This window comes from Stegastes partitus, unplaced genomic scaffold (assembly GCF_000690725.1).
Source record: "Stegastes partitus isolate 25-593 unplaced genomic scaffold, Stegastes_partitus-1.0.2 Scaffold2602, whole genome shotgun sequence".
Lineage (NCBI taxonomy): Eukaryota > Metazoa > Chordata > Actinopteri > Pomacentridae > Stegastes > Stegastes partitus.
Window position 1 is genome coordinate 2,876 of NW_007580333.1, and position 14,363 is coordinate 17,238.

The 14,363-nt window shown below is 38.3% G+C and overlaps 1 protein-coding gene across 1 annotated transcript; it reads right to left on the reverse strand.

Moving 5' to 3' along the window:
• Nucleotides 1-314: 314 nt before the first annotated feature.
• LOC103375453 (vasoactive intestinal polypeptide receptor 2-like) lies at nucleotides 315-11,850 on the reverse strand (the record flags this gene model as incomplete). Its single annotated transcript, XM_008305753.1, has 4 exons — nucleotides 11,704-11,850; nucleotides 7,400-7,499; nucleotides 5,420-5,527; nucleotides 315-406 (listed from the first exon to the last, which is right to left on the reverse strand). Coding segments are annotated over exons 1-4 (357 nt in total), but the record flags the coding sequence as incomplete, so codon positions are not given.
• Nucleotides 11,851-14,363: the final 2,513 nt, after the last annotated feature.

Sequence of the window (14,363 nt, forward strand, 5' to 3'; positions counted from 1 at the left end):
ACACCTGGATGGATGTAAAACTCAAATTATGAGGCTCAGAAATAACGGAAACATTTCAGCCCACTTCTTTGGGCTTTAAAGACCAATAAGTGAAAATATTCATCATGAGAAGGTAGAACTTTGCATGGCTTCATTAAATCCACTGAAGTTAACTGGCTGACTGGGTTAAAGAGTCGACTTTTGCAAACCGTCACCTGAGATTTAATCTAAACCATCTAAACTGATCAACCTCTGGCCCGTTATTGGCCCGTAGCAACCAGAGCCTCCTCCTGACTCCGTTAAACCTGGTTTGCTGTTTGAGGAGCTGAACTCACCTCGCTGTCCGTGATGTCTGAATAGCAGGCGACGGTGATGACGGGATAAACGTCGGACCAGCCGCTCTCGGTGCAGTTCCTGCTCAGGTTACCTGGAAACACACAAAACATTCATTTACTCCTTAACTCTGTAAAACTTATTGTCAATTCCAGGCATTTTTTTTAATATAACACTTGCTGAAATTTAAATTTTCTTTCAGTTCTCCCATATATAAATATATTTTTGCACCAAATCGTGTTTCCTCTTAAAACAAAGATGGTTTATGTTGTGTTTTCTGTCCCTGTGAAGCTTTTTGGGCCTCAGACTGTGAAATCTGCTCTATAAATAAAGATTATTATTATTATTATCAGATCTGGAGCCAAGAACCACCGGTTTGCTTCGACACTTCCTTTATCCTCGGGGGCTCGCCTCAGGAGAGGAAACCACCAAAAAAAAATGTCCTTTAACCAAAAACATAAATCACAGTGACAGCAGTCAAACTGGCCATAGTTTGATTATTAATTAAATGTTAAAGGGACGTTTGTTGGTAGAAAAAAATGCTCAAAGTGCTCTGCTTCCAGCTTTTATAATGTAAAAGGCTCTAAATGTCTTCGCTCTGGAACAGTAACCTGAATACAGCCCTGAGTGTCTCCGTTTTATCTGATGAAGCATAAACACAGAGATGTTGCTTCCAAGATGACAAGTGAAAGGCCAGGCGTCTTTCTCCTCTTAAATGTGGATAATTCTTCATCTGCACTCGTCTGGCTGATTTTGGCCGTTTTTGCAAAAGAGGTTGCAGTAAATGAGAAGCAGTTTTTCAAAATAAAAGCATTTTATAGGCAGATTCTACAATTTTTAGGTGGAATTTAAAGTAAATTAAACATTTTTAGGCCAATAAAAACACAGAATTCTGTCCAAGTCCACCAACGTGTGTGTATTTAGATTGATAATTAGCATTTAAATTGGGAAATATTATGTACAAAATACATATTTTAAGGTTTAAAGGCGTGCTATCTTAAATACAAACGTAAACTCTTAATATCAGAAACTAATCCTGGAATAAAAGTTGTTTTTCAGGATGTTTTCAGCTTCATTCTCTCTACTTTTTTTTTGACCAGCAGCCAGAAATGTTGCAGCAAACACTTTCACCAAACAGCCGACGTGTTTATCCCTGAAAATAACATGAAATGAGGAGCGGGCTGAGGATTTACTGGATCTCCATCAAACTTCATCCAAGTTTTATGGTTTGTTTTGTTTCTGCCTGCAACTCACTGTTAATACCTCTGATTTATGTCATTAACTGATAACAGCTGAAGAGCCACAGCCACACATCATCATCATTATTATTGCTGATTTTATCATTTCTGTGCCTGATTCTTTCCTGTAGTTTGCATTATTGCAGCACTTGCAATCGCTGGTTTAATCTGCAGCTACGTGTTGCATTTAAAAATCAGGTTTGATTATCTGTTGGGTTTAATCTGCATCTAAAAAACGTTTCAGTCAAAGCTGTAAAAGAACAAATTACTGCACATGTGGACATTTCTTACAGTTCTTGTAAATTAACATCCTTTTTCTGTAATTTTAAGATGAAAATAAAACATTTCTGCAGCAGCTTGGAAGGAAAAAGAAGCTTAACGTGGACACGCTAAAGTAAAACACCTCAAACTTGTACTGAAGCACAGAGCTTGAGTAAGTTTTCCTTCACTGTCTTTGAGTAAAAGCATCTGTGCAACACAATAAAAACACTCTTTAGTGAGTTAAAGTCGCATTTATGGCGTTTTACTGCAAATAAATCTCATTACTTTAAAGACGTTTGCTGTTATTTTTACAGTTTTTGTGTTTTAACGTCGTTTTGCTGCCTGATTTTCACGGTGCATCGTTTTAACTGTTTCATCGTCACCCTGCTGCTGTGATGCGCTGCAGCGATTACACGCCTCATCCGTCAGCCGGCCGACCGGATGTTTTGTGCTTCTGCAGCGACGCCGATCGATCAGCTGCCGACTGACGCTGCAGCTGCTGAAAACGTAATCATTAACCGAAAGTCTGAAGGAAAGCACAGAGATGGAGGAGAGCGACGGAGGAACCAGAGAGGAGAGGTGGGAAAGAAAGAAACACGACAACAAGGCTGCAAGAGACGATTATTCTCACTGTCTCGATTAATTGGTTTGATATTTGATCTATGAAATGTAAAATAAAAGAAGTACGTTGACATGTTTGAATGTTTTATTTTCTTGAAAACCCCCCAAAATATTCAGTTTTTTTGTCACAGAGGAGGAAAGAAACCAGAAAATATTCACATTTAAGAAGCTGCACTCAGAGAATTTTAATTTTTTATGAAAGAAGTATTTAATTAAACATCAAATTAGTCCAGTAGCAGCACTGCAGGGTAAATGAAGACCTGAACACTTCATTAAAACGGTGCTGAAGCTGCCATACTGAAAAATTTAGTGATTTTTTCCCCCCATATATATTTTAAAGTAGGGCTGGAATTATTGTTTATTTTTATTGTCGTTTAATCTGTTTATCATTAAAATGGTGGAAAATTGTGTTTCTCAAAGCCCAAGATGACAAACGTTTTATCCACGACCCAAAGTATTCAGATTACTCTCATAGGGGAGGAAAGAAATGGAAAATATTCACATTAAAGAAGCTGAAACTCAGAGAATTTGAACTTTTTTATTCATAAAAAATTACTCAAATTGATTAATTGAACATTAAAATAGTCAACGAATAATTGAATAATTGGCAATTAATCAACCAGTTAATTAATCAGCAGCTCAAATGCAGAATTAAGTGAAGCTCAACAAACAAAACTGTAATATTTCAAAGTGCAGTGATTAACATTTTGGGCTAAATTGTGATTTTTGTTTGACAGATATTCTGATCTTCTGATATAATTTAACGTTGGGCTGCAACTCATGAGTCTTTTCATTGGTTCACTGATATTTTACATATTAACTGATAATTTGTTTGGTCGATAAAACGCCACAAAACGGTGAAAAATGTTTTTAAAATCCAACGAGACGTCCTCAAATGTCTTGTTTTGTCGAAAACCAAAGACAGAGGAGGAAATAAATGGAAAATATTCATATTTAAGACGCTAAAATCACAGAAATTAGATTTTTTTCCCCCCTAAAAAGCAGAATAATCGATCATCTCAATAGCCTACAAATAATTTAACAGTTGATAACTAATCGACTAACTGATTAATCGGTGCAGCTTTAATGCAAAACAGACTGAATCTACAGCAGCAGATTCACAATATGTGATATCAGCACATTAACCAAACAACAATATTGTGATATTATTTGAAGCAGTGTTGAACTAATGATTATTTTCATCGTTGATTAATCTGTAGATTCATTTATTTATCAACCAATCAGCTGTTTGAGCCATAAAACGTCTGAAAATGGTGAAAAATGTCGATCAGAGGAGGAGAGAAGCCAAGAAAAAATGCTGAAATTTCACTTTTTCTTCATAAAAACTACTCAAACCGATTATTCAACGATCAAAACAGCTCCTGATTAATCTGATGTTAGACGATTGATCGATTGATTGTTGCAGCTCTGAACTGTTCTGCTGATAATATGACAGAAGCATTGAAGGATAATTAGAGTTAAGTCGCTGATTTCTGTGTTTGCTCTGAGTCAGAGTCACAAACAAGCGTCTGAACTGATTCATGTTCAAGTTGGAAAATGAAAAAATCTAAAAGCTGCATCAATGAGAAACGAACTGACTTTAATAAAAAGGATTAAAGTGAAGATGAAGAAGTGAGACGGATGAAGGATGAAGAGGACCAAAGACGAGACATCAGCATGAAGCAGAAAGAGGCGACGGAGAGAAAACAAACAGTCGGAGGAAAGAAGCTGCAATTAATCAGAACTAAGAGGTTCAGACGAGGACAGAAGAGACGCAGCAAACCTGGACGGAGTTTTAGATCAAACTACATATTCTGGTTGTGCAACGATGAGCAAGATTTAATTATACTGATGCATTATTTTAATTCAGTGTGTAATATTTCAGTTTAATGTGCGTTATTTAATTTTTTTGGTGCAATAGTTCAATTTATTGCACAACATTTAACTTTTATGGTTTAATATTTCAAATTAAGTTGCAATATTTACATTTTCTGATAATATATTTGAATTCAATGTGTGATATTTAATTTTTGCTGTGAAATATTGAACTTTTCTGGTGCAATATTTCTGTAAATGTGCAATATTTCAATTTAATGTTCAATCATTTCATTTTTCTGGTTCAATATTTCATTTTTATGGTTTAATATTTCAAATTGAAGGTGCAATGCTTTATTTTTCTGGTAATATATTTCAATTCAATGTGCGATATTTTACTATTCTGGTGTAATATTTCATTTTAATTTGCACCATTTCAATTTAATGTGCAATATTTATTTTATTCTGGTGCAATATTTCAGTTTTATGTGCAATATTTATTTTATTCTGGTGCAATATTTCAGTTTTATGGTGTAATATTTCAAATGAAGGAAACATATTTTATTTTTCTGGAGCAATATTTGAATTAAATGTGCAATTTTCCATTTTTCTGGGAATATATTTCAAACAAATGTACAATATTTCAACTGAATCTGCAATATTTCATTATCATGTGTGTTTTTTCTTCACTATCTGAGTATAACTGTCAGCATTACTTATTACTTTTCAATTCCAGAACTTTATTTTTAAGCATTTTGATGTTATTGTCAGAGATGTTTCATTCTTTTCATACGTTTTTTTTTTTTCTAAACATTATCTGGCCAAAGAATTTCCTTTGAGATTCATAAAGTCTTATCTTATTGATACAGCGGCTTTGCCAACCTGCAACATCGGCTAAATTCACAGCATGAACTCTGTAAGTTGGTTCCTCGAGAAAATCCAACTAAAAACAAACACGTGTGAGTTTTTATGTCCCAGGAAGAAATCCTCATTAGTGCTGAACAAACACTTTCACTCTTCATGAATGCAAAGGAAGCTCAGAGACGTTCTCCGACCCCGGGGCTGCAACTGAAAGACTTTACCGACTTTCTCGCCATCTGTGTGTGTGTGTCTCTGTGTGTGTGTGTGTGTGTGTGTTAGTCCAGGAAGTGTGTGTCTGAGGTGAAGCTCACCGTTCTTGCCAAACAGCAGCAGGAAGGGGGAGGGGCAGGGGAGGGTCAGCACCTCGCCGACCGCCGCGCTTCTCCAGCACGACACGTTGTCCCACTCGCCATCACATCCTACACACACACACACACACACACACACACACAGACACACACACAGACACAGACACACACACAGACACAGACACACACACAGACACAGACACACACACACACACATCAGTGGTGTGAACTCGCAGAAGTTCCTGTTTGGCGGATTGAACCACCGACTATAAATCAAGTGAACATCAAAGAGTTCTGACGTGTCGCTTCGTTCTGCAGCCAGCAGAGAATAAAAACCTTTATTTTAACAACTCAACCAGTTGATTTTAGTGGTAACACAACTAAGACATGCACATAAAACCAACGCAAATGAGACAAACAACCACAATGACACACAAAAGGTGCAGAAAGAGAAACTGATGAACAGAGACACAAAACTAGTGCTATTTTAACACAAACAGATACAAAAAAAAAACCCTCCAAGATGCACAAAAGGTTGACAAGATGCAAAATAGCTGCAAAGAGAATCAAATTAATAAATAAAAAAAGACGACAATGAATTTAAAGACACACACAGTTACCAGAAAGAGATTAAAACTGGCTGACAGAGACACAAAATGAACACAACCGCATGCAAAACCAACGCAAAGAGAGAAAAACAACGACACAGACACACAAAAAGACCAGAGAGAGACAGAAACAAACACAAAGAGATGCAGAATGAGCACAAATAAGAACAACACACACAGATAAAATCACCTCGAAGACACACAAACGCACTACAAAATGCAAAACAACCACAAACAGACACAAGACACGCAAAATGAAAACAAACCGATGCCATTTCGATGCTAAACACATAAAAAAACACCCTCAAGATGCTGCAAAGAGATGAAAATGAACACAAACAAATGCAAAATGACCACAAAAGACACACAAAAGAGATAAAAACTGACCAACAGATGTAAAATGAACACAAACAGACACAAAACCAACGCAAACAGAAACAAAAAACTGTAAAATAGCTGCAAAGAGACACAATGAATAAAAACAAGAGATGAAAATGAACACAAAGACAAACAAAATGACCAGAAAGAGATTAAAAGCAACCAACAGAGACACAAAATGAACACAAAACCAGTGCAAGCAGATACAAACAAACTGTAAAACAGCTGCAAAGAGACGCAAAGTAATCACAAGTAGACACAAACTAAAAGAATAAGAGGTGAAAATGAACACAAATTAATGCACAACGACCACAAAGACACACAAAAGGTCAACGAGATGCACAAAAACATGCAAAATGAACACAAAGAGACACAAAATGATCAGAAAGAGATTAAAACCGACTCACAGAGACACAAAATGACACAAAACCGACGCAAACGAGTGTAAAAAAAGCTGCAAATAGACACAAACTTAGAAAATAAGACACGAAAATAAACACAAATTAATGCAAAAAGACCACAAAGACACACAAAATTCTCCTCTAATGCTTTCATTTGCTGCTCATTAGTTGTCTAACGGACAGTGAGAGTGTGTGTCTGTGTGTGTCTGTGTGTGTCTGGGAGGTAAATAAATGATTGATAGTGCGACTGTTGCGACACACAGCTGACCTCGTCAACACACACGGTGGCGTATTTACTTCCTCGGTGACGTTTATGGGAATGATTTTCTGTTTTTGTTGGGGCCAAAACTCACGTTGTGTAACTGGGTTGATGTCACCACAACACAACACAACACAACACAACACAACACAACACAACACAACACAACACGGGATTAAAAAGCGCACTAACACACTACATTGTTTTGTGTGTTTAGCTGCTTCAGAGCTTCTCTTCCTGCAGCGTTTCTGTAAAAACCTCCACATGGGGATTTCCTAGCAGCTCCTGCGTGTGCGTCACTGTGTGTGTGTGTCATTGTGTGCTTTACGTTGTGTACCTGCAGGACTCGGCGGCTGCTGCTGCAGTTGTGTGCGACACTCTGTGCGGGCTCGCTGCATCTCCCACTGCAGCTGGCAGCGAGAAAACCTTCCACTGACCTGCAGGACGGAGAAGAGACGGAAATGTGAAACAAAGCTCAGCTTGATTCCAGCTTTCAGGAGGAAAGTCAAGATTAGTGGACAATAAAAAAACAACCAAAAAGAAGCACTAGAAGAACGTTGAATTAGCCGAATTAGCATTTAGCAGCTTCTGTTCACTGCACACTCATCGATGTTCAGACAAACATCATCAGATTATTTAAATCATGCAGAAAAATTAAAAATGTGAGATTCTCAATGGACTTCTGCAGCTGCACAGAGCGTCTTCTGTTTTGTCGTTGATTCTGAGCAGATTTGAAGACGTTAAAATGTGAAATTTTTTTTATAAAAAAGACAGCAGAGAAAATGATATCAAAAGGCCAACGTCTGTGTGTTTAGGCAGAACTCAGATATGAGATGAAATGTGATTTTTGTGGAGATTCAATGCAAAAGCAATGAGTTATATGCGAACTGGGAACACAATTATTGGCGAATAAAGGAATTTTTCCTGGAATTTGTAAAATTAGATCATTTTTTTCAAAAAAAAAAGAAAAAATCTGTAAAAAGCACCACTTTTCCATCTCATATTGTTTCCATCAGACCACAGGACATGTCTCCACTGATGAAGCTCTTTGTCCCTGTGTGCATCTACAAACTGTAATCTGTCTTTTCTATGTTTCTTCTGGAGTGATGTCTTCTTCCTCTCTGAGCAGCCTTCCAGCCCATGTCGGTACAGGACTGGTTCCACTGTGGATAATGACTCTCTGACCAGCTTCAGCAGCATCTTCTCAAGGTCTTTAGCTTCTGTTCTGGGGTTGATTCGCACATTTCAACCAGAACACTTCATCTCTGGACACAGAACCGTCTCCTTCCTGAGCCTATGATGGCTGGACATTCCCATGGTGGTCATACTTGATAGAACTGTCTGAACAGATGAACGTGGAACCTTCAGGCATCTGGAAGTTGTACCCAAGGATGGACCAGACTGGTGGAGGTCCACAGTTCTCTTCCTGATATCTCGGCTGGTTTCTTTAGATGTTCCATGTTGTCACAAAAGAAAGCAGCGTGTTTGAGGTGAGCCTTAAAATACATCCACACGTGTGCCTCCAGTTAACTCACATGTTGTCAATTAACCAATCAGAAGCTTCCAAAGCCATGACATCATCACCTGGGCTTTCCCAAATAGTTTGAAGGCATCTTAGTGGATGTAAACGTCATAAAAAAAACCCTCTCTCACAATACTGGGGTGTAGAAAAAAGAAACAACGTTGGTGATCCTGACTGACCTGAAACAGGAACAGTTTGGTCACATTTAATGCCAGTCAGTGAGAAATAAAAGGTTTTATGTCTTTAAGATCAGATAAAACACAGTTTTCACCACATCTGTGCTCACTGAAGACAACAGCTAAACTCCACGCATGAAGGATTTTAAAAAGCAGAACTGAGCCTCTGCTGGAATCACCGTTTCTGCAAAAAGTCTAGATTGAACTGCAACATATGTAGAATCTCCATCAGTTCGATTTGGACAGTTGGTTTGCAGTGAAAGCAGGAGATGCTGACATCAGCTTCACCCTCAGGTGGCAGGTGTCCACGTTCAAAGCTACTTTCTCTGTACGTATGAGAAAGCAGGTCAGCAGACGGAGCAGCAGCCGGTCACCTCCAGTGTAAACGTTGTACGTTGACGTCCGGCGTGACCTCGGCTGGAGCGCACACACAGCTGACACACTTCTGCTGCGGTTGTGAAAGTCTGACGTTGTGAAATCCGTCCGCTGTGTGCAGCCGACAGAAACCTTTTCACAGCTCAGAGCCGCCTCGAAGCGACGCTCTGCTGCAGATGAACATCACAGGAACTAAACACGGCTTAAGTAGTTCTTCTGTATTATTTCTCAATAATCAACCTCAGCTGCTCCACTTTCATCCCCTAAATCAGTGAAAACAAAACATCATCCCTGCTGTTCAAAATGTTTCTTCTGTGGCGCCTTAACAGCAGAGTTTCAGCTCATTAGGATGAGCCAATACGACAAAGAAACATCCGTCTTCAGTTAATCTGTGACAAGGAGACGTTGAAGGATGCACTGGCTGCCAAGAACGGAGCAAATCAACAGGAAAAGGGACAGAAAACAACAGTGCATCCAGATGTTTAAAGGTTTTTAAGGCAGACAGAGCAGGAAAACTGACCAAAAACTACAAATATCAGTTAAAAACTCTTCATCTATGAATGCAAATACAGTCACATTTTACAACATTACAGTGTGTTTAATGTGCAGATGCTGCAAAAACAAAACATATTTACTGTATATCACATAAATGTTGAAGAAAAGCAGCACTTTTGACGTGTGTGGGGACAGAAAACTGAGATTTTTCAGGTTTTAAATGTCTTTTTGCTTCAATAATGTTTGAGAAACGGCAGAAAAACAGGCCGAAAGTCTAAATTATCAGTTAAAAACGCACTAAAAGCAGGTTTTCCAACATTTAACTCCTCAGATATGTGTGTAAATGTTGATATGATGACATTTTATAGCATTAAAGTGAATTTATTTCCATGTGTGGATGCTGATAAAACCACAGTTATATGATATATAACCTGGATGGAGGTCTGTGGATGGAAAATTGAGATTTTTACACGTTTTGATGCTTTTAAATGTTTGTTTGCATCAGTAATGTTTAAAAAAAAAACAGCAGTAAAACAGGCTTAAAGCTGAAATGAAGTTAAAAACTCACAAAATGCAGGTTTTCCAACATTTAAGCTCCTCGTCTACGGACGTAAGTGAGCTCAGATATTTTATCTTGTAGATGCGGTTAAAGCACGCGTCATGCTCGGCAGATTTTTGAGAAATTAATTTATTTTTGAATCTGTGGACAGAAAACTGACATTTTACTGGTTTGTAAGGATTTAAACATGTTTTTTGAATCAGTAATTTTTGCAGAAACAGCAGAAGTAAAGACCTAAAACTCAAATGATCAGCTATAAAATCTCTACATTGAAGTTTTCCAACATTTAGACTTTATTCTATGTACGTAAATATACACCTAGAATGAAGGTTTGTTCTTAAATGTTAAGAAAACATCACGTTTGAGGTTGTGGATGGAAAACTGAGACTTTTACAGGGTTTTGATGCTTTTAAATGTGTGTTTGCATCAGTTAAGTTTGCAAAAACAGGCCTGAAACGTAAAAACTATCAGTTAAAAACCCACAAAATGAATGTATGAAAAAACACATTAAGATTTGAGGCGTGTTTTTAAATGTTAAAGTCACATTTTAAGATGAAAGCAGTTGTATTTTAACACGTAGATGTCACTAAATCACAAGCTAGAAGCTCGATAATTACGAAAAAATATCCTATTTTGAGGTTTGTGGATGAAAAACTGAGGTTTGAAATGTCCGTTTGCATCAGTCAACTCAAATAATCAGTTAAAAACTCACTTTGGGTAAAAAAAAAACAGATAATCTGGAACATTATTTGTCTTTCTTGGGTTTTTCCCATCAGGAGCTTTTCCTCACAGTGAAATCCTTCATGAGTCACTGTTTCTCCTACTCGAGTGGATTTCAGTGCCACTGACGTCACCTCCAACACATCTACTGAGGTTAAATTTTGAGTAAATCATCCACTTGAGTTGTCTGGAGCCGCATCCAAAGGCACCGAGGATCAGCTCAGCTTTTAACTTCTCCAGCAGATAACAAGTCCTCTGAATAAAACGACGAGTCCAGCTACAGAATCTAATTTGAAGAAAGAGGCAGAGCTGAGCCTCATGTGTGAATATTAAAATTTAACCAGCAGCAGCAGCAGCAGCAGCAGACAGTGAATATATAATTCATGCTACAGTTAAACAATGAAAAGCAGCAGCAGAAAGAAGGCTGCAGTCATGGAAAGTTTGTTGCTGTTTGAGATGATTTACAGCTTTGAAACGTCCAATAAGTGTCAAATAAATGACACAGGAAGCAGAAGTGAGAGGATTTAAACGAGCAGACGGAGAAATAAAGCAGCACAAACGTGGATTAAGAGGCTCAAAGTAAAAGATAAAGATAAATCACGATTATTGTCTCTATAAACTCACTGTGACTTTATTTTAGCTCCATATTGTTCTAAAAACGTGTAAAACGACTTATTTTCACCACAGAATTTCCCATAACACCACTTTAACGTCCATTAATCACATTTCTGCACATATTTCAGGCATGACACTGATATTTTAATGACTAATCGTGATAATGGTGAGGGACTGACCGTGTGGATGAAGCTGAAGCCGAGCAGGAGCAGAGCGAGCCGGTGCGTAAAGGACATGGTGGCATCTCATCTGGCGCAGGTTAAACCCACCTGGACAGCTGCTCAGTCATCCCTCACGCACAAACACGTGTGCCGAGACGCCAAACAAACCAAAAAAACAAAAAAACATCCAATGTGCGTGAATCCAGTGCGCAAATGTTCGCTCTTCAGATCAGATCTCGGCGCCACTTTTACGCACGACTTCATTCACCGAACCGAGTCCGACACAAGGATTCAAAGTAAAAAATAAAGTTCAGGTGGGAGTGAAATAATCATCCAGGTGTTGGAAGAACGTGGAGACGCCGAGTTCAGAGCTGGAAGCGTCCCAGATCAGAGGTGATATCCGGGTCAGGAGCCGCGCTGTGGCCGCTCCGGTGCGCGGAGCCGCAGTGAGGCGGTGGTCCCGGTTCACTCCCGTGTCACGGCGGAGCGCGTCCCCGACACACGTGTTCCTCAGGGCACCCAGAACCGACGCGCGCTCCCGCAGCCGAAACCTGGAGGAGCCTCCCGGGATCTGGACCCGTGGATTTAAAAACCGGCAGCGACCTCAGGTGGACGCCAGAAGTCCAGGCCTCCGGTCCTGCTGCTCACACGTCTCCACTGGTGGCTCGTTTTTCACTGCAACATAAAGTCCTGCATCTCCATGGAAACCACGAAGAAGGAGAGAGAGCTCCAGAATGATTATTTTACAGATATTGTGAGATATGATGGGAAGACAAGTTGTGGACATGACGGCTCTTATTTTACAGATTTTCCCTGTTTTGCTTCTTTACACGTAACAACCAGTAAAATCACTACAAAACAATATTTATTTACCTACTAGCTGCATTCTGTGTTCTACAAACTGGATTATGTTCTTCCACAACGTGTGATCATAAAATAAATCAGCTATATGATCATTATTTTACAGTTTTTTGCTTTTACTTTTAGAGTTTTTGAACATAAAAGCCTTCTGCTGCCAGATTTCTTTATTTTTTTTTTTACAGAATTTGTTTTCAGCTTCCTTGAGAGAAATGACAGTTTTGTTCATTAATGTTTGTGTGATTGTTGAAATGATTAATTAAAACAAACAAGACATGATATAGGACACTAGTTCACCTGATTAGACATGAAGAAACAAGTTAAAAACATCAGAAATCGTGACTTCCGTCGATCAAAATGTGTTTTCTCTGCATATAGTTCAGCCTAACTTTCATGTCATAGTTTAAAAAAAAAAAAAAAAAAAAACTAAACAGAACTAAAGCAGAAAGTCCAGAATCTTTAATGAGCAGTAGATGAACATGAGCCCACACGTCACTGACGACCATAAATCAGCTTTTAGTGCAGATCAGCGAGATAACAGAAAATCAGAAACAGATCCGAGTTCAAACTGACGTGTTTCTGTGTTTCTGTGTTTCTTGCGGCCTCCGTTAGTTTCTGTTTGCATGAATAAACTGTGTGTGACCTTCTGCAGCTATCAGGGAAAGAGGAAGCTGCTGCTGGAGCCAATAAAGATGCTTTCACTTCCAGAGAGAGACTGAAACAATCACAGAAAACAGGCTAAAAAAATGCTGCACAAGTCACATTTTTTAGCCTCAACATTCAAATTAAACTGAAAAAACTGTGAATTAACTGGAATTGTAGTTAAATATATTGAGCTGGACTGATATCTGATGTCTTTGAGGCTGATGCATTCACTGATTGTTAGAGAGAAACCAGCTGATGTTCTTCAAACATGGAATAAAGTCTGTTAGAAATCTTAATTATGATCTTTCCAGGAGTAGATTGAATATTTTGTGCAACATTAAAACTCCTCCAGTGATTCTATTCATCAAAAATGTGTGAAATAATGTGACTTTTAGAATCACTGCTCGTGTATATTTTGGTTTATTTTATATTTCTACGTCACATTTCTTCATCTCTGCTGCTGTAACTCTGCAAACTTCCCCCTGTGGGATGAATAAAGGCTCATCTTATCTTAGAAACTAGTTACCGTGGAGACCAAGCTCGACTCCGATGCATACGTTCATTATTTTATTTAGTTTATGCATAAAAATCATTAATCAGAACGCAGGAAGCACAGTCCCGGGATGCAAATAACAACATCGCCGCAAAACCACAGGGTGTAGAAAACAAAAGCGGAGATAAAAAAAAAAAATAAAAACAGAAAAACATCTTTGTGTGTGTGTTTTCCCGGGTGGGGGCAACCGGGGGCCCAAAAGCCCAAAAAGGTGAATCAAAAGTTTTCAAAATTTTAAAAAACAAAAAATTAAAAAAAATCAAATTCAATTATTTCTTTTTTATATATATATAAAATATAGGGAGAGATATGTGTGGTACTCCACACAAAACACCTCTCAGACCCGCTCCCCCCACACCCCCCCGGGGTGCTCTGTCCACAGAGAGACACAACACTATATGGCACAGAAAAAACCCACAGAAAAAAAAGATGACACAACAAAAAAAAGAAAAAGAAAAAACACCCAGAAACGACTTGAGGTTCAGAGAGTTAAGTCTTAAATCCTTCTGCTTTTCTATCCTGTAAAAATAATATTTGAGCACGACATAAAATATAAATACAAATAAAACATCAGTTTACATCAATCTTTATGAAAAAAGGCAACTTCTGATGTGACCAACAG